This window comes from Octopus sinensis, linkage group LG23 (assembly GCF_006345805.1).
Source record: "Octopus sinensis linkage group LG23, ASM634580v1, whole genome shotgun sequence".
NCBI classification, from domain to species: domain Eukaryota; kingdom Metazoa; phylum Mollusca; class Cephalopoda; order Octopoda; family Octopodidae; genus Octopus; species Octopus sinensis.
Genome location: NC_043019.1, coordinates 17577495 through 17599994, shown reverse-complemented (window position 1 = coordinate 17599994; position 22500 = coordinate 17577495). Strand labels below are relative to the sequence as shown.

At 35.0% G+C, this 22500-nt stretch overlaps 1 protein-coding gene across 9 annotated transcripts in view; it reads right to left on the bottom strand.

Moving 5' to 3' along the window:
* Nucleotides 1-22500, bottom strand: part of LOC115223375 (transmembrane and coiled-coil domains protein 2) — a 354243-nt gene that overhangs the window by 90980 nt on the left and 240763 nt on the right. For 5 of the 9 annotated variants that reach the window (XM_036512410.1, XM_036512416.1, XM_036512413.1 and 2 more), the window contains one exon: nt 12069-12095. The exons of the other annotated variants lie outside the window; for them this stretch is intronic. In XM_036512410.1, the coding sequence (XP_036368303.1) occupies nt 12069-12095 (27 nt within the window). The remainder of the gene's footprint in view (nt 1-12068; nt 12096-22500) is intronic. 9 annotated transcript variants of the gene reach the window in all.

Genomic DNA, 22500 nt, shown 5'->3' with positions numbered 1-22500 from the left:
AGAGAATCACAAATTTGTACATGTTGGAAAAATATGTAAGAAATTTCCTATTAGAAATACCTCAAAATACTTATAATATGGAACTATAATACTATAGTATTACTTAATTCTCCGTCTAAAGAATTTCTAATAGGAAATTTCTGGCATGTTTTTTCAATGTGCACAACTTGGTGATTGCTATTAGCAAATGAAACATAAGGAATGGTAAATAAATAAAACCAAAAAAATTTGTCCAACTTCCTGCTTTGTTTTTTATATATCTATCTATCTCTGTCCGTCCGTCCGTGAGGTAATGGGTCACACGCAATGTTTCGAGTGGCCAGGGTGCTTCAAAAATGAAAGAACCTCCCTGGAAGACCTGCCACAAGCATCCCCCTGCAAATGTAGAGAAAATTCCTCAGCTTGTGCATGAGGATCGGAGGAGGAGAATCAACAATGTTTTGAAGCATTTGAAGGATGGCATCTGACAAAAGCAACCAGATCTGTGAAGCACGAAGAATTGGATTCTTCCTGACAACAATGTACCTTGTTGTCGAGATCTCCTCACTTGTGAGTCATTCACCAAAAACAACATGGTATCACCTCCGCACCCACCCTGTTTGCCAGATTTAACACATGCAAACTTCCATCTCTTCCCCAACATGAAAATGCAGTTCAAAGGTCACCATTTTAACACTGTTGTCAAGATCAAGAGCAAATTGCAGAGGGTCCTCAACTTGCTTACAAAAACAGCTTCCGGATTCCAAAAGTAGCAGGAACACTGGGACCAGCGTATTGCTGCACAAGATGACAACTTCAAAGAAGATATTAAAACTGAGGTAAATAAGTTGTTTTTTTTTTATTAAACCTTTTCTGTAAGAATTATATTTTTCAAAAAATCTGACATCCAACATTATAAGGCCTCAATCTGAGACAAACTAGAACAAAGAAGCCTATTGCTTAAAGGACTTGCTTAAAATGTTTGATATTATTGTCTTTTTTTTTTCTTGTTTTTTTCTTCTCTAAATCTGCTGGAGGGTGTAATATTATAAAAAGAAACTACAAGGCGCAGGAGTGCCTGTGTGGTAAGTAGCTTGCTAACCAACCACATGGTTCCAGGTTCAGTCCCACTGTGTGGCATCTTGGGCAAGTGTCTTCTGCTATAGCCCCGGGCCGACCAATGCCTTGTGAGTGGATTTGGTAGACGGAAACTGAAAGAAGCCTGTCGTATATATGTATATATATATATATATATAAGTGTGTGTATATGTTTGTGTGTCTGTGTTTGTCCCCCTAGCATTGCTTGACAACCAACGCTGGTGTGTTTACGTCCCCGTCACTCAGCGGTTCGGCAAAAGATACCGATAGAATAAGTACTGGGCTTACAAAGAATAAGTCCCAGGGTCGATTTGCTCGACTAAAGACGGTGCTCCAGCATGGCCGCAGTCAAATGACTGAAAAGAGTAAAAGAGAGAGTACATAACTGCTTATATAAACGATCATCTAAGAGAAAAGTGTCTATTATTACAATTATGCAGTCTTAACCTTTTAGCATTCAGATTACTTCGTTAAGTGTAATGCTTATTTATTGACGTTATTTTGAATTACCATAAATCCTTGAGTATAGTCTGCCCTTGAGTATAATATGCAGGGGATTTTTAGGGGGCTGTGTCACTAGAAAACCTAAACCTTGTGTATAATACGCACTCCTTCTCTAACTTGAGTCAAGGAGGACTATATAACGTCCTTGGTTTGTAAAAATGTATACAGTAACGTCCTTTATTATTATTGTATATATAACATAATGTAAACGTGTAGATTTTGGGGGCATTTTGTTTGCAGAAAATAAAGAAATAACAGTAATAACGTTTAATAAATGTTGCTTACTGCAAGTTATGGATGATTCTTTTATGACTTCATTGCTTTCAGGCTTAACTTAAGGTATTTTCGCCTCTGACATCACAAAATGTGTCGGAATAAACATTGCCGGACAACAAATAGAGACTTGGACATTGCTTAGAAAGTAATTTTCATTTTTAACCTCTTATATAGTATGCACTAGGGATCCTGACCTTTAAATTTTGGGGGGAAAATGCGGATTATACTCGAGGATTTACGGTAATTATACCTTATCTTGTAGCTTTGAGATTTCAATGATGTAATTGCTTATTTTTAGAATGATATTGTAGGGTAGGTGTGAGATGCCAGATCTGGCCAGTTGGATCATTAAACAGTTTATGGGCCAGATATGGCCAGTTTAAATGCTAAAGGGTTAAAAACAAACAGAGCAATGCAATTAAATGCCTGATGCAATCAATTCTATGTTGTGTAAGATGTAAGTATGTAAACACAAATAAGAAAAGGAAGTACTCAATACTGAAAATAGAGTGATGTCAAATTTTTTGGAAGCTGAAACTACACACATCATCTCTCCAAGTTTCTTGCTGATGATTTTTTAGGCAATTAGGAAAGTGGATCGAGCAATCTGGTATATAATGAACATGTGTTAAAATGTTTGAATATTACAGTGAGCATTAATTAGTTGCCATAGATAAGAAAAGGACTATTACAGGACAATATAACCACTGTTTGAGAGAATAACAGACATAGGACTAAATTATACATTACAATATAGAAGATATAAGATGTATATGTGTGTGTTACTACAAAATGTATTTATGCAAGAGGGTAAAAATAATATTTAATTGGTAATTACATGGGAGTAAAAATAACTCTGTGAGAAAAATAACTTATGGCAGTTCAGCATCTTTAAAAAGTGAAGTTATAAAATATTAAATATTGTGTTCTCCCAACTTCTGTGAATTTATCTCTTCTATCTTTTCTCTTCCCAAAGAAAATATTTTATTTTGGTTCTTATGGGAGCAACTGTCTTCAAAGACTCATATTGTCGTTAAATGCTCGAAATGAAGAGTAGATAGGCAGCTGACAGCTGATGAAGGGTCATTCTTTGTGTTACTTGTCCTGTTTTCCATTGGTTTTCGTATTTCATGTTGTTTACCGTTGGTGACATCCTGTACCCATATATGCTTATGTGTGTGTGTATATATATTATATATATATATATATATATATATATATATATAAAATAAATATAAGAGAGTGGTCACTATATGGCTCACTCTAGCACCAGTTAATCCAAAAGGTTTCAACCACAAAAATACATTTTTCCATGAAAGTCAGTACGATTGTTAGCTCACACGGACAGGGCAAATAAAAAATAACAAAAATACAGATTATTTTGGGACAATTGTTTCGCTATTAATGAATTAAATGTAATTTTACTTACAAAAAAATCCACTTGTAGCTCCTCAGCCAAAACTATCTGGATGAAATCCACTCAATCACACGCCAGATTTTACCATAACGATAAATGGGGCATTTGAATTATAACGTCGGATGTAATCAATTGAACCACACGCGTATTTATCGTTATGGTAAAATCTGGCGTATGATTGAGTGGATTTCATCCAGATAGTTTTGGCTGAGGAGCTACAAGTGGATTTTTTTGTAAGTAAAATTACATTTAATTCATTAATAGTGAAACAATTGTCCCAAAATAATCTGTATTTTTGTTATTTTTTATTTGCCCTGTCCGTGTGAGCTAACAATCGTACTGACTTTCATGGGAAACATGTATTTTTGTGGTTGAAACCTTTTGGATTAACTGGTGCTAGAGTGAGCCATATAGTGACCACTCTCTTATATTTATTTTGTAAAAATATTATAATATATTATAAAATATTATAATAATCCAGGTTTCTCGGAGCACTAGGCCACTTGGTGTAGAATAGATATACTATTAAATTAGTATCTAATTCTCTCACCCTTATTAATTAATTATATATATATATTATATATATATTATATATTATATATATATATATAATATATATATATATAATATATATATATATATTATATATATATATATATATATGTGTGTGTATGTATTTATATATATATGTATATATGTATATATATATATTATATATATATATATGCATATATATTATTTATATATTTACCTATACATGGATGTGTGTATATATATATATATATATTATATATATATATATATATATATATATATATATATATATATAGATAAACACTCAGGTACATATACATATGCACATATATGTATAATTGTACATAAATATATACATACAAATGAAGAAATTTTTATACATGTATCTATATGTATATATATATGCATGTACACAAATCCTTACCCACAGCTATACATATGTACATTCTGGTGACTATGTATAGTCATACAGCCATACACAGAGACACAACTGCACCCAAACACAAAACTTGCTACAAACACTTGTATGCATACAAACACATGTGTGTGTACACAGTTGAGAACTTTTAGATAATTGTAGTCAAGGTTGGAGAGTAGAAAAATATAGCATTTGTTGTTAATAGAAAATTCTTATTTTGTGCATATTTATGGTAAGATAGGAGAGATTGTCATGTTAAGCTGTTTAGCCATCTTTTTCTAAATAACTTGACTTAAAACAAACAGTATATATACACACACACATGTACATATATACATATACTCCACATGCACATATTCCCCCACCATATCTACATATATATTTATTTGTGTATGTGTGTGTGTGTGTGTGTGTGTATATATATATGTGTGTGTATGTATTTATATATATATGTATATGTATATATATAAATGTATATATATAAATGTATAATATATCTATATATAATATATATATATATATGTATATATATAAATGTATATATATAAATGTATAATATATCTATATATATATATAATATTATATATATATATGTATATATATATATATATATTATATATATATATATATATATATAATATATAAATAAATAATATTATAATAAAAAACACAAATCTTGTTAAATACAGCTACCCAGGATTTCTTGGGCAAAATAATTTATTTCGCCATTTTTCAAACTAAGAACAAGATCGTTTGCTTATTAGCCATTATGTTTACTCTCTTGGCTGATCAAGTGATTTTCTACTTGTTGAAACCTTACCACATTATATATACATACATACATACATACATACATACATATATATATATATAGCCCCACAGTATACACATAAATAAATAGACAAAGAGGAGGACAAAATTGAATTTGACATTTGTGCCATTAGATGGCATTGGTTAAATTATTCTTTGTAATCAAGTACTTTTTTTTTTATATTTCTTTTATATACCTTTTGTTTAAAGTTATATAAGCACACAGAATTTGTCAATATATTTTATAAGCTGAAAAATTATCAAAACATCATTTCCTTAAGCTTTCAGAATTGAACTTGTTTGTTTACCGATATGGATATTTTACCAATAAATCTCACCCTGACTAGAACATGAAGAAACCATTATTTTCAGAGAACAAAAATAAATAAATAAATATAAAAAAAAATACACCCTGTCATAGGCTTTAGGTTGGTCAAATTCTTAATAGACAAGTTTTATTTTACCAAATTGTTTTGAAATCGACTGAATATCAAGTTGTGATAGAAAAATAATAAGCATCTTTCTGATACAGCTTCATGTCTATTTATCTAACTGATTATATGTAATATAAGAAGAAAGGAAATGATATTTATTTCACAGAAATCACTTTGAAATAGGAAACATGAACAAAGAAACATAATCAGCTGTCAAAACCAATAATGAATATTTACATTCCAACTCAAAACTTCAATCAATTTATGGTGTTCAAAGAAATGTCGCTGGAATAAGCATGCCCAAATGAAACTGGAGATCTTTTACAGTGATGTTAAACATCATACAGAAATTATCTTAGATCTGTCATTGGTTGAACTGGACACAGAAAAGTGAAACAAATTTTTTTTTTTTTTTGGTTTTTTGAATTGTCCATCAAAATAATCAATATATTTATAATCTTAACTGAAATAATTACACTACAGCCAGAATTCAAACCCGATATCTAAACAACTGAGGAATCAGATTTCATACCATAATTTCAATTAAACCGAAGTTCTTTTGTTTGTTTAAGCTATCATGATTAAGGCCATGTTGGAGCACTACCTTTAAATATAAGGCTTTCAATCCACCAAAAACCATTTCTTGTTCTATGATGCAAACAAAACTTCAGTTTAAAATGTTCATTATAATTTTAAGCAATAATCTTTTAATTAAGTTTTTTAAAAAAAAAAACAGCTTAATAATGGAAAACTCAGTTACTTTACTAAGCCCTTTCAAAATAATTGTTTTAAAAACTAATCAAACTTACAGGTAGTGTATTCCATCATGAATATGGTCATGAAAAGATTAAAAGATTAGATAGCCTAACTTCTGAATGGATTTAAACACCAACCAACAAAACAAACAACTAATCTAGGAAGACTAATATTACTAAACCAATTTTAATAATTCTCCCTGTTAGTTGTTAAATACTGTAACACAATAAAAGTAATAGTTTACAACATTCAATGGTTATTATTAGTCGTAACAGAGTCAATGTTTAAGCTCCTAAAACAAGATGATGCCAAATTGACACAAATCATAGCATAACCTTTCATGGGAAATGATAACCAAGACTTCCTATGCAGTCGTTACTGAAGAGGAACTATAATGAAATAGAGACATGGTAGCATAACCAAGTGCAGGGGCAGAGCTGGGTAAGGTCAATTAGCATGGGAAAATGACCACAAGTAGTGCAGCATGGAAAAATGAAATTTTGCAGGAATAGTGAACAGTGCAAGGCAGCCACTGAAAGAAGAACAATCCAAAATAGGAGGGAACTTGAAAGTTATCTGTTGACCTTGATAGTAACTATCACTACCCATATTTTTGCCACCAAAAGCCCTGACCTTGTCATAGAGTGCAATAAAGGAAGGTAGTAAAGATGATAGAGCCAACAGTGATGTGGGAAGTGGACACTGAAGATGTTTTCCTCAAGAAATACAGAAAACACAGTGGACAGGAGGCAATGTGGCTTCTGTAAAGAAAGGTGTTCTGGAAGCAGAGTTCACTTGATGCTGAGGAGTCTTGGATGAGCTATGAAGGAGACAATAGATGTTGCCAGATAATTGTCAGAAGCCATTGAGAAAGCAAGCCATTACTTCTGGCTCAAGAAAGAGCACAAGCAGTGCAACAATAATGAACATTGAGAATGATAGAAATATCAAGACCAGTGTCCCCTATATCAGGCAACTCTGGCATCATGGTGGAAGGGGTCAAAACACTTTCAGAGCTACTTCACTGCCCCAAAGAGACATCAACTCCTGTATTTGGAGATGGAGTTCAGTAGCATCCTAAGCAAACAAGATTTTATCCTAAAAGAAGCTTTTTAAGAAAGTGAAGCTGAAGTAATCATCCAAACAATTTGGAGCTGCTACCTGCATCAAATTATGCAATTATTTAACTTTTCCACAATTCTGTTCTTTATGCCAACAATGTACAATCATATACATTTCTTTAGTGTTTCAGCTTGCTCAGTCCTATTATGGTCAGTATTATGAAAGCTATGCTTCCTTGATGAGGCCAGAATAATACCAGAATAAAACCATTTGGAGTTGCTTCCCATTCTTTGCAGGAAATTATATACATAATATAAATAATAGGTTAATGTTATTTTAACCTCATAGACAGGTGGCAAACTGACAGAATCGTTAGCACACTGGGCAAAATGCTTAGCAACATTTCATCCATCTTTACATTCGGAGTTTAAATTCTGCCAAATGCAACTTTATCATTCATCCTTTTGGGGGTCGATAAGTACCAGTTAAGCACTGGGATCATCTTTGAGGTAGCCCCCCCCCAACTGCTGGCCTTGTGCCAAAATTTGAAACCATAATTTTTATCTCATAGAATGTTTATTTTAATTTTATTCTCTTCATAATGATCCTTGCAGTATTTAATATCAGTGGTTAGTAACTAAAGGGATTTATCAAGCCCTACCTTGATACAGAGATAAGAAATTTAAGTCAATTTTCCAATGGCCTCACATCATTGTGCTTTTTCAGTTCAGGATTTGAAATTGATAAAATTAAAATGGTTGCATGAACTAAAGTGGGGGGTGGGGTGGATGGTTGGAATATGAAAATAAAAGCTGATGTCCAATTGAAATTCAATAAATCTTTGTATAAATTCAAATTTCAATTCAAGATCAAATTTTAATTTTTTTTAAATATTTTAACAACTTTAAAAATCAAAGTAAAAAAAAAAAAAGGAAAATTAATTTTGTGTCAGAATCTGTTGACAAATGAAAAAATAGAAACCAAATTTTACATTAACAAAATAGAAGAGTCTGGAGGTTTCCTCAGGTTCTTCTATTTTGTCAGAGTAAAATTACTGACAGCCTGCATCATCTGCAAATAGTAAATTCAAACAGTTCACAAAGTGGACTAAATTTTTCCAAAAAAAAAAAGAGGAAAAATTTGAAGTTTTTAGACAGAGGTCTTAAAACCAAGAAGCAATTTCATGCAACTTACTACAGTAATTTCAATGCAAATTGAAGTGAGATTGGATGTTCCTATTTTTAAGGATACCATCAATATAGATAAACCAAGTAATTTTAAAAATGGAAGTATTTATTTTCGTTTAACCCTTTTGACACCTGTCTGAGACTGCCCAAAGCTTTGTCACACAAATTTCCTGTTTTTCAATGATCTAAATTAAAATCTTCAATCAAAATTCCATATTAATTTAATTAGATTATTTTCCTGTACTCTTCGTGATTTTCAAAATTAACTGAATCAAAAGTGGTTTATTTCAACAGAAATATGGTGACAAAAGGGTTAAATATCATTGATCATTTATATTCTTTTATTGATTGTAGCCATTGAAGAGTAACCTTCAAGCATTTAATCTTAGTTAACCATATCAATCTCGGTACTTTTTCTGGTACTTGATGACCCATTTGAAATGTGTGTTTATATCACATTGATATAAACACACACACAAACTTATGCAAAGTTTCCATGCACAAACTCTCACTCACAAGCATTGGCCAATCTAAGGCTATAGCAGAAGCCATTTGTTCAAGACCCATGTAGTGGGACCAAGTTTGGAGCTGTAGGATTTCAAAAGGAATTTCTTAACGACACAACTATAACTTAGCCCACTATTTCCCTTTGGGTAAATTGGGATTGAACAGAACATTGAAGATGGTAAATTAAATGTTTTGCTAACTAAATATTTCAATGCAGTCTTCACAACAGCCATATGAGACAGTTATTCCTTATGACAGCCAGTTGTTTAACCGTTTTCTATCTATCAACTAACTTCAAGTTCTATGATACAAAACTGACTTTTTCTAAGTACCATCTAAGTACTGGAATAGATTTAATCAACTGATATTGGTGTTATCTAGGATTATTTAAGTAATGAGGCCATGGCTAAGAATCCCAAATATCCAGCCTGAATTTTTTTTTTTCTTCTGTTTTGTGTTCCAACTGGCCAGATCTGGTCTCTCACACCTATCTAACAATGTCATTGTAAAAATAAGCAATCATATCATTGAAATCTCAAAGCTACAAGATAATGCATGATTAATTCAAATCAATGAATATATAAGCATTACATTTGGCAGAGTAATCTGAATGCTAAAGGGTTAAGTATGGATAAAGGAAAAATCTCCAATGGCCATAGTATCTGTATTAGGAGTAGTGAGTTCCACCTACCACTGGAATAATGCTACCTATATCCTATCAGTCACAGGATATGTAGTGTACTTACAATGAATGTGTCGATATAAGATTACAGAAGAGGAAAATATTTATATGAAAACCTTCTATCATAATTTAACCCTTTAATGTTCGCATTATTCTGCCAAAATTAATGCTTCTTCATCTACATTGTTTTGAATTAATCATGCATTATCTTGTAGCTATGAGATTTTGATGAGGTAGCTGTTAATTTTTTAAACAATATTGTAGGGTTGGTGTGAGAGACCAGATAGGGCTAGTTTGAACATAAAACAGGTAGAATATTTTTGGCCGGATATGGCCGGTTTAAATGCTAAAGGGTTAAACCCCTTTAAAAAAGTTTAACAATGGAAAAAGAAAGAAAAGCAAACCAAAAAACTTATTTCACTAAATTTTTTCAAGTTTTTCGTTGCTTTCAAATCTAACTGAAACACAGAGAAATGTATTTCACTAGAAATATGATCACAAAGGAGTTAAGTAACAGAAGGAATTCACTGACAGCCAAGAACAAGCTAAGGCTTCTTTGATTGTTCAAGATGATATTGATCTTGGCACTTCAATGTGTGTGTGTGTGTGTGCTAGCTAACTTAATGTAAGTTAGCCCACTTTATAACCTTGTACTGAGCAAGGTTGGATGTGTAGGAAGGTGAAGGGAACATTTTGATAACCCTCACACAATTAGACATTACTGTGTAATTTTCTTGACAGTTATTTGTTTAAGCAACAGGAGAAAAATCTGTCAACTAAGAACCAGTTAAGGCTTCTTTCGCTGTTCTAAATGATATTGATCTTGGCACCTAACTATGTGCCACTAATGAACTAAATGTAATGGAGAAGGCAATCAACAGAAAGTATGGTCAGGTTCAATAAAATTTACAAAATTTCAACAAAGGAGGACAATATTCACACTAGTTAACTGGGAACTTGATTTCTATGAAATTATCATCCAATAAAATTGTTAAATAACTGCTGAGGTATAAATAAAATAGCAGCTTCTAATTTCATTAAGCTTATTTACAGAGACAGTTGAGAAATTATCATTGCTCCTGTTGTTGCTTGGCTCCAAATCAGACTTGATTAAGCAGATCCTATAATTAAGAACATATGACCATCTTTTTTTAGTGGTACTTAGGATCATATATGTCCTTCTGCTTTTTGACAATGAAGGCATTTGTTTTGAGAGATTTGGTCGCTATTTCAAGCTGGTCAAGGTTCAATTTAGAGGTGCTATTCAAAATGTGATTTTTACTTCTTCCATGAAAAAAAAAAGGCACAATTGCAATGAGGCTTGGGAGGAATTAACAAATACCAATGCTAGACATATGGCACAACTGAATCTTTGGTAATGTGACTGTGCCAGTAATAATTTCTGAAGTTGCACCAAAGCCAGAAATTTGAGGGAAGGAAAAGAAATAGTTGATCATAGAGATTCCAGTAGAATGATCTCTTACATAAACACAAAATCAAAAATTTATGGGTCTGGATAAGTCAATTGGTGCTTTAGTTTATCAACCCTGGAAGGATGAAAGGTAGAGCTGACAGATGGGACAAATACCACAAAGCATTTTTCCTGTTACTCTAATAATTCTGCCAAGCAAATAACAAATACAAATAATCCATACAAAAACTACCATATTTGGTCATTTCTCTAAAACATGATATATATACATACAAGTAAAATTAACCAGAAACAATTACATTGGGGAAGAGTAATTTCAACCATTTAAGAACACACAAAAACCGTTGGATTCAATTTTCCTATGAAGAATCAGTTTCATTGCACCTCTCCAACCCAGTTATAACAACGAAGCAACGAGATTTTTTTTTTGTTTTTGTTTTTTTGTTTGTTTGTTTTTTTCTGTCCCACCCCCACCCCCTTCTTTCTTATGTGTGTTCCAAAATGACTAAAATGATGCTTCCATGATGAAATTGCTTCAGTTTGATACACAATCTCAGATCAAGTCACTTTACATCTTGGAAAATCAACCTGGTTAAGTTAGAAATTTAATTGATTTGTTTTAGTCACTAGATTTGCTAATACACAATTAGCACTATGATTATTATTATTATTATTATTATCTATATTATTGTTATTAATGTTGTTGTTTCTAAAACACATCTTTAATGCAAAAAAAGCAAAAGAATAACAACTACAAGAAACAAGAAGAAAAAAAATGCATAAATTCTTTAAGGAAAGAAAGGTGGCAGTTAGGGGTTAGGGCTACAGGGGAGTATTGAGAGAAAAATTAAGTTATCAAAGACTCTGATTAATTTGAAGCTAATTACCAGCAGAAGGCAGGCAAATAAGAGTAAACGATAACGTGGCTTCTATTGATAAAGGGTGGGTAAAGATGCAAGTCTTACAACTTACCGTCTGTCAATATTTGACACTGAGGAACTAGCAAGAGAACATAGCAAGAGAACAAAAGATAAATGATAGAAACAAAAATAAGATAAGCAGAATTTTAACAATGGCAGAAAAAAAAACATAAAACCAAAACACATAAAAACAACAGAAGATAGAAAACGAATGGGAAAGATTATTCAAATACAGAGTAAAAAATGCAATAAGGAAAAAAAAAATTACAAAATAAATAAAAACAAACAACACTACTAACATTGCTGCAGTGAGGGTATCTTGTAATCTAGAAGAGAAACAGGACAACAGATGTAGGGAAAAGACCTTGGTGTGTGTCGGGGGGGGGGGGAGCATGTACATACTTTCAGTTTATTTAAAACCTGGAAAGGATTCAGGGGTACTAGCTCTCCTCTTTAGATTTAGCCATCAATAACAAAAACAGAATCCACATAAACACAAATATATAATAAAATAACATGGAAGAATGGAGTAAGCAAACTAGGTTTATTGCATTGTTTACAATTTCTTTTGTGTTCCATTGTAAGTAATCTGGTGTCATGTTGTTACCATGACAGCGATTATCGATCTATTCCCATGCACTGTGCAAGCTTTCCTTCACAGCACATGGCGGAATTAACTCATCAGAGTGCCACAAAAAACAATATGCTGATTGATTTTTTCCGATCGCCACCATCCGTAGAAGTGCTTCCAGAGTTAAATGCCTGGATTATATATCCACCTCTTGGATATTTCCAGAAGAGGCAGCAGTAACACAACTCTGACCAGACATATTCCAGCGATTCAGAAACACAAAAATAATCATTGTGGCTGAACCCACAGGGCTCCAGGAAGACAGCTTTGACATTTCTCATCAACTGAAGCAAGCCCAACATCAGGACTTGCCACATTAGTGGCACTTGTCAAAAGATGACATGCAACCTTGTTCCCTACTGAAGCTGGATGCTGCATTTCCCAGCAAGACCAGTGTGCTGCTCCCTGAAACCTAAACAACCAAAGAAAGCCACCAAGAAGATAGCCATGCCATAGCTGAGAACTGCTTGAGATGGCTGTGGCCGACAGGAGACTGCAGATGGAACCCTTCATCATCATCGTTTAACGTCTGTTTTCCGCGCTAGCACGGGTTGGACGGTTCGACCGGGGTCTGGGAAGCCAGGGGCTGCACCAGGCTCCAGTCTGATCTGGCAGTGTTTCTACAGCTGGATGCCCTTCCTAATGCCAACCACTCCGCGAGTGTAGTGGGTGCTTTTTACATGCCACCGGCACAGAAGCCACTATACAAAAGAAAATTCACTCTTCACTGCTCTGCTAAGATAAAATGTTTAAACTAAGGGTTGAAATCCTTGTGACCCCGACACACTTACTGAAGATACAGAAGAATCTTCAAAACTGAGATGGATTTACCACCATCACACAAATTTGTAACATCTTTAAGTAGCTCTTGTAGCTTCTATGAGAGGCAAAACGTCTGATATTTCACATCAAAACAAATTATTTCATATTAACTACAGTACGAAATGCTCCTATGTTACAATGTTGGCTTTAGATTGTAATTGCAGTTCTAATAATAATTTCCTAATAAAATTACAGTTGATCTATATGAGAAGACAACATACGTATAGATTAATTGACTAAGAAACCCATCAGCCTCTGGTGAATATACTGCTCAACAGGATCTTAATCTTTTTTTATCAATACAACAGGCAATCAAGTTTATAAACAAAGCCACCATCCAGATTACTGCCTGACCTTTTTAATGCAGAGCTGAAAGACAACTTACTTCTCTCTTCACTACAAGCCACAAGCAATAACCAACCATTGCAACATTAAATATTTGAACATGTGTGTGTGGTGGATGCGCGTGCACATGCAACACACATATGTGCATACGCACATATGTGCATGTTATCTGAGGCAACTTTCAACAGATCAAACTTCTATTACCTGTCAACAACTATAGAAATAACGATAGGCTTAGGAGTGGGTGTGTGGTATGTAGCTTGCCTACCAACCACATGGTTCCGGGTTCAGTCCCACTGCGTGGCACCTTGGGCAAGTGTCTTCTGCTATAGCCCCGGGCCGACCAATGCCTTGTGAGTGGATTTGGTAGACGGAAACTGAAAGAAGCCTGTCGTATATATGTATATATATGTATGTATATGTTTGTGTGTCTGTGTTTGTCCCTAACCGATGCTGGTGTGTTTACGTCCCCGTCACTTAGCAGTTCAGCAAAAGAGACCGATAGAATAAGTACTGGGCTTACAAAGAATAAGTCCTGGGGTTGAGTTGCCCGACTAAAGGCGGTGCTCCAGCATGGCCGCAGTCAAATGACTGAAACAAGTAAAAGAGAGTAACAGATTCAAACCAAAATGTGTTATTTAAGAAAAGAATTGGTTTCTCTTTCCACTGCCCTGGTTGCTTGAAAGTGTTGCTTGTTGAGAGAAAGCAATTCCAGTCCTGTGTCTGGTCCCAACATAGCTTCACAAAAGTCGCTGTGTGCCATGTGTGTGCTGACACCACTCCTTTACTTATATGAAACATGGACCCTTTCTGATTAGGAAGAAATGAATCAAAATATTCATTTTAATAAACATCTGCTAAGGTTTTTTGCCATTGCAATATTAATTAACTGTCATCAAGCTACTGTCATCACCTTAAAAGTCATCATATGTTGTCAGAGCAAAAATATTCTAAACATTTTATTTTTTCTCCATTTCACATATAACAAGCAAGACTGAGTGAGTACAATAAAATAATCATCTCTGAAATCGTTGATAGTCTTTACTTGTTTCAGTAAATTATATTGACTCAAGTGCTTTGTCCTACTTATTTTATTGATCAGGCTGATCTTAATATAAAGGAACATAACTCAGATGGAAGTAATTATCACAAGTTTGTTTTGTTCATCCTAAGCTAATATACACAAACACTCTCTCCAACCATATGGACCTGATTTTGTTTGTCCTATCACGGTATACACATATATACATTATATATAATGACATACACAAACATCTGATAATTTTTAACACATTTTCTGCACATCAAGTTTCACTTTTTCTCTCTCAAATCACCTGATTTAGTTCACACACACACACATGCACACATTTAATGAGCCTCTACATATTTTCAATGTACCAACTTTCACTCACAAGGCAATCCCATGCAGTGGGATCAGACCCAGAACCACAAGGCTATGCCTGTGTTAATCTCCAACTAAGCAGCAGTTGGTGTCACATGTCAACTGTTTGCCTTCCTCAAAGCTAAGTGGATATCAATTTAATTATTTCATTTCAATTTACAAATAGTAAACAATAGCATCATTGGTCACCACTGGTTCACTACATTTGTGACACTGAAAGTGAAGAGGGGCGGGGAATGTCCATAACTCCCTTCAGAACAAATATCACTAAGAACTTTGTTTAAAAACATCAATTTCTTTCAGTTTTCTCTTCAATGTTTATATCATTCACTACCTTGAAAGATATCTACATAGAGCCCTATAGTATTGCCACTCATGAGGTATTGATCAATTTAAGTTTATGGCAGAAGAATGCTTAAAGTGCCAAGAAGTGGAATCAAACTTAAAAACACCAAGTTAAAAAGCAAATTTTTAAAAACTCCACAGCCATCCCTTTCTTGGCTTAATTCTCTAATTTGACAACCATTTTATTATTAAAACAATATATAGGCGCAGGAGTGGCTGTGTGGTAAGTAGCTTGCTAACCAACCACATGGTTCAGGGTTCAGTCCCACTGCGTGGCACCTTGGGCAAGTGTCTTCTACTATAGCCCCGGGCCGACCAATGCCTTGTGAAACTGAAAGAAGCCCGTCGTATATATGTATATATATATGTGTGTGTGCGTGTATGTTTGTGTGTCTGTGTTTGTCCCCCTAGCATTGCTTGACAACCGATGCTGGTGTGTTTATGTCCCCGTCACTTAGCGGTTCGGCAAAAGAGACCAATAGAATAAGTACTGAGCTTACAAAGAATAAGTCCTTGGGTTTAGTTGCTCGACTAAAGGCGGTGCTCCAGCATGGCCACAGTCAAATGACTGAAACAAGTAAAAGAGTATAGCTACCTCAAAATTCACATCAGTTGGTTCACCATATCACATGACTCTGCTCACTGATAATAAACTAATTAAATACTGTAATACACTTATGATAAACAATACCTGAATCCTGTAATATTCATCACTGGAGGCACAGATGTGTGGATACTGAATTTGAATTGTCACCAGATGGTCTTGAATTCTCTCTCACTGCACAGCATCTTGGACAAGTATCTTCTAATACAACTGCAGGCTGATCAATACTTTGTGAGTCAATTTGGTAAATGGAAACTGTGAAAGCCCATCACATATGAATGTCCATCTGGAGTTGCAGGTCCTCCTCAGTGTGGGTTACAAGACCACAATGGTCAGTGTGAAGGAGATCACAAATGAGAGCCGTGACGGTTTTTGCTACTTCAGTAAAACAATAAATGTTTGGAAAGCTTTTCTGTTATACAGTAACAGATATAGACATCAGCATTGCTTTGTGCAAAGGCTTGCAAGATAACAACAGCAAAGAAGATGGCAAACGATGCAGGGTGCACAATATCATTCTATTTAACACCAGATTCAAATGAGATGGGCTCTAGTAGTTCACCATGGTAGTTATCACAGTAGGTGGATCATCAAGCCGATGGACCACAGATGCCTATGCAAGCCCTTTGATTTCAGCAGGACTTAGGACAGCCTCACGATTCAAGCCATTGCTCAATTGCTGCCACTTGATTTCATCTTGCTCGCATCACAGTGCATTGCCAGTCTCTGCCAGTCAATGCAGAGGATGATGGTACAGAGAATCTGGTGGTAAACAGATTTTGAATCTCATTTATCGGCAGGCACCAGAATTTCACAGGCCTTTTCTCACCACCAGATGTCCTTTGTTGTCAACATCTCTTCCTGGAACTGAGCCTTGCACTCTTTAAAATCTCTTACTAGCTTATCATGTTCACACCCTGGAACAGAACAAGAGAGCAACTTGTTAAGTGCAACATGCTTTTCTTTCAACAGCCCTGTCACAAGTTCATTTTATTTAAACTAGTCCTAGTGTTCTTTCAATAAAGCCCAGTGTTGAGGAAGCAGCCTCATAGAGAGCTGTTTACTGAAACTTATACATGGATCACTTTGGTGACTTAGATCAATATCAATGCTAAAACCCTGGGAAGACCTTGCATTGGAGGGGGAGCCATGGAGGAATCTGATTGCAACGGGTGTTAGAGAATTTGATAACAATGGGGTTGCATATAATGAACTGAAATGTATTGATATAAATATATTAAGGACATGAAACTTCTTCCTGAGAAGGGTAGAAAAGAGTCTCTTTCATGCGACCAGCATAATCATTTCTGGTTGTCAAAAGCAGACCTACTCAACCCCAAACATGGTCGTGGAGGCATCTGCCCCTCCCCTGTCTACCAATGTGATATCTTGCATGATCTCTTGTGCACCTTGAGTAGCAGAGTGTGTGGGTCAGCCAATAAACTCACTCAGCAGTGTAGGTCCAACATTCAGAAGATTGGTCTGCTGCTGCTGCTATTGTGGGTGGGGGGAGAGACTTGTTGGTGTGACATGTAAGTTCTTTGAAGGCCTTAGGAGCCACATAAGATGTCATCAGTGATGGAGAGACCAAACTTAAGATGTTTCTTTGAGTGAAATGGGTCAAAAAAGTGCACTTACTATGTTACAAATCAACTTTCACCATGCACACCTGTATGTTATTTAGTTGTAATTTCTAGATTTCTTTCCAATGGAGAAGAAGCCAGTTTCTAACCAAGATCCAAGGATCCTACATTGGAATTTCAATTACATCAACAGGGTAGTTGTGCATGTATGTGTACATGTCCCCCTTCAGGACTCTTGAGTCTTGTGTCTGGTCCTAACATGGCTTCACAAAAGTTGCTATGTGCCATGTGTGTGTGCTGACATCACTCATTTACTTATATGAAACATGGACCCTTTACAGGCAACATGTGCCCTTGAACACTTCCATCAGAGATGTCTGAGACACATTCTGAATGTTGGCTGGTCCTTACAGACAACAGACACAGAGACCTTGATGGGAGCTAACACCCTGAGCATTGAGACAAAGGTGCACAAACACTGATCATGCTGGGCTGGACTCCTTGTTTGAATGAATGATCAGAGGATTCCTAAACAGATGCTGTATGGCAAACCTGTTTGTAGGAAGCAACCCCAGCAGAAACCATGACTGCAATTTAAGGGTTGCATAAAATCTCTAAGGTATGTGAGATATGGAAGCTCAGTTGGGAAAGCAATGACCAATGGAAAAAACAAGTAAAAAAAGGAGTGGATATTTTCGAAGAAACAAACATTTTGTGAGCTGCCTGTTTAGTGAATGGGGGGATGTCTTGCCTGCAGTATCTGTGGACATGTCTATTAAGAGCTGGGCCCATTAGTCACCAGCAAATCCACACATATAAAGTGTAATTTTGTCTGAACGTACAATAGTCAGTGATGGTTTTCCTTGGTCACAAGTGAATGGCCTTCATCATCATATGTACAAGTATTGGCATCAGTACACAGGAAGATTTGTAGGTCTTGTTTTATGTATATGTACTTATAATTGTATATCTAGACAAGTACTTACGTGCTCAACTTTTCACAAGTTTTCCTTATTTAGACAGCTCCATTGATGGATTTTATCGGTAGTCTTCTAATTAGCTTTCTCCTTTCAGGTTTGAGAACTCTAATTTCTCAAAATTAGTGCTGAGATAGTTGGGTACATATCCAAGTACCCCAATAATTATGGGTATATATCCAAAGTTGTAGTTTACAAGGAGATTCTGTAAATGTTTCAACAATTCATTTATAAGTGTTTTCTTTTTCACCAGTCTTCAGTTCCATCACTCTACACAGTTTCTCTCCTCCATCCCAAATTACAATGTCTGGTCCAATATGTTTGCATTGAAGTTTTCTCAGAGATATTCCACCAACACTCTTTCATATTATGAATGGTTATGATCTCTACCACATTGTGAAATCTTATATCTTTGGTCTTGGAATTATTCTTCTGACAAATCTCATTATACAGTGTCTCGGTCTAAGCATCATGACTTATTAGTAGATAACAGTGCAATGACATTTTCAGACAACTGCTTATGATGAAGGTGAATCTTTGGTGTTAACCCCACAAAGTCTGTATCAGTTACCACATTCCAGTGTTTTCTTGTGTCTCTATCCCTTTTGTGCATCAGGGATTTGGTAGTTATTTCTTATTCCTGGATTGCAAACACATGCCCTTCAAAGTGAGAGTTAATAATCCAGATTTTGACCCGAGATAGACAACACTGAATATCAAATTTACTATCATCCTGGATCTTTCTGCTAACATATTCTAATGTAAGATCTTCTGCTCATATGCACTCGTCTTTTCATCTGATGATACATTGCAGCTGAGTTGTGTGACATCTCTGAGCAAATGCTTGAGGTTATCAGACAGAATATTTGTTGAGGAGCTGCTTTCCATGCTTCATAATGTTATTTGTCTAGTACAGTGCTTTTCAAACTTTTTGCTGGAGCGGAACCCCAAGGAAACATTCCACTGGCTCGAGGAACCCCTCTGCAATAATTTAATAGTCTTATGCACACATATCTGCACAGGAGAATTAAAAATTACTGCCGATTTTAGCAGTTTTGTAACTTCTTGCGGAACCCCTGGACTGTGCTGGCGGAACCCTGGTTGAAAACCACTGGTCTAGTATATGAAGACTTGGTCAAAAGATGCATTTTGACATTTAGTAGCTAAAAGCTGTTGCCAAAGAGACATGATGTGACATTCGAAAACTCTCTGAATCAACGTTAGGCTTCTGCTTCCTTGTTCATGTTTTACGAGGCAGAAGCTGAACGCTGACAACTTTTACTCATGTTTGAGGGTGATAAGTTTGTGATGAGGAGTTTTCTTTTTACTATCTCCAAAAGTTATTTCTATCTTTTTCACATTTCTTGGTGAGATGCACAGTGGGTTACTTGTTTGTGTGAAATGCATTGTTACACAGATGACAGTCTTCTATAAACCAGCAATCTTTCTCTCTCTCTCTCTCTTTTCAAAACCCATTTTGGCACTCATTGCTTCAGTTTCCTTTACTTCCCAAATATCTTCCATGTACTGCTTTACAGTGATGATTAATGGGGAATATAAACAGGCATTAATCTGTTGAAATGAGGGTTCATTACACTGTTGTTGTAAACATTCCTCTCCAGCTTCATCAATCACTCTTAATGCCATCAATCACTCTTAATACCATCTCTGCTGGTCCTTTGTTTACTTTGGTGTTCTGAGTTGAAATCCTGTAGAAGTCAGTTTTAGTCTTTCATTCATCCTTTTGGCGGTCAGTAAATAAAGTACCAGTCAAGGGTGGTGGACTGTGGAAGTGCCAGGGTGCCATATAAGATGCCTTGCAGTATTTATTCTGGCTCTGTGCATTCTGAGTTAAAATCCTAGAACAGCCAAAATGCATGGCAGAATTAATCCATCTCCAGGTGTAACACCACCAACACCTGATTGATCATTGGGTGTCTTTAAAATAGTCCGCTTCATTACCAGCATTCAGGCTAAGCTGTTAGTTCATGGAAACTGATCTTCCTCTCGACTAAGCAATTTATTTTAATGTTGATCCTATCCATCTGTTCTGTCATATAAAACTAGTTTCAAACTTCTTTCACTCATTCCAGTTGAATCTATTAAACATTTTTTGCTAACAGATTAGATTACTAAAATAACTTATAAACCATTTCAAAATAACCACAGGAGTCTAAAACCTTTTAGGCCACTGCGTATCTATCTATCTCATCAATCACTCTTAATCTCTTTCTTTAATGCTATAAATTCTGTCCCTTACACAAACCACAAGGCTCTTCACTGATTTTTTTCTTTTAACACAATGAACCTATCATAAGCAGTTCATTATGGTGTGAAAACAAGTGGCAATGTTTACTGTATTTGTTTTGATTTAAGCTCTTTATCTTATAATTCATTATTTAGTTTTGTATAATAAGTATCAGAACAATCTTTATATATAAAAGTGAGGTTGTGTGCTGTCTGTCTCCTACGATTTAGATTCCTAACTACTCCCACATTTTGCGGTGCAGTTTAACCAAAACTTGGTATCTTATAGTCGTGATTCATATCAAGCCCTTCTAGGTATTAGCGCACGTCTACGATGAGTCTACGATTTAAAAAAAAATTTACCATCAATTTTTCCCATTTTTAATGCATTTTTGGCATATATAAGGGAAGTAACTCTCTAAAAATTTATTATTAAATCTCAGAACGTAAAAAGCTACAGTTTCACCCCACCCCTTTGTGGTTAGCCATATTGAGATGGCTATTATACTTTACTTCTCTAAAAATGCTTATATAGTTATTTCCCTTACAAAGTATACAGGAGGATCCCAAAATGTATTCAAACAAAAATCTTAAGTTAGAATTTAACCATCAACAAACAAAAACTGAAAATAGGAAATAGATTCTGAACTCACTACAAGAAGAAGAATTCAATAAAGTTCCTTTTATCTTTCCTTTATATATAGTTGTTACATGTGTGTGTGTGTGTACACTGAGCTTCAATGTAGTCTCTTGGCCTGCTAGAAACAGCAGCCAAATCTCTCTCATATCACACCCATACAGTCTTAAAAGAAGACATCAGAGCTAGAATGTTTTTGATCTTGACTGACCCAGAGATAAACTAACCAACTCCTATACATCTTTTAGCTTAAGACTAGAATCAGTCCAACCTTTTTTCTACACCAACCTGTTTAGGATGCCTTTAGCTCTATGACACAAAATGCTTTATCTTAAAGAGTTCATATTTAAATATAAACCTTCCATTTAGATTTCAAACATCAACCTAACAACAAATGTCAGCTATTTTACTAAATTTCTGGCAAACCTGAATTATTTCCAAAATAATCGAAATATTGGCACAAAATTTTGTTAAAAACCTGTTGAGGACAAAGGTGAATATTAAGATTACAGTGCTAGGTATTTCATTGTTAATGAGTAATTAGACCCATTCTACATCATTAATCAGCTTTTCTAGATAAGGCTGTCATATTTTCATTTTGGAAATAGGTTCTAAGATCGAAACCTTGAACCAAGGGGTCTCTTCATCATTATATAAAGAGAGTAAGGAGTTTGGTAAAGGAGATTATTTGAGTAACTTAACAGAAGTGTTCAATTAAACATCATCCAACCTGAAATGTGGTTGGCCCGAGATCTCCCCTCATTAATCCCCTCCCCTGTGTTGTGTTAGTTTGGTGGTGGGGGTCTTAACATGCAATGCAGTATAAACAAAACAAAAGCATAAAATGTAAACAAAAATACCCACACACACACAAAAAAAAGAAAAGAAACA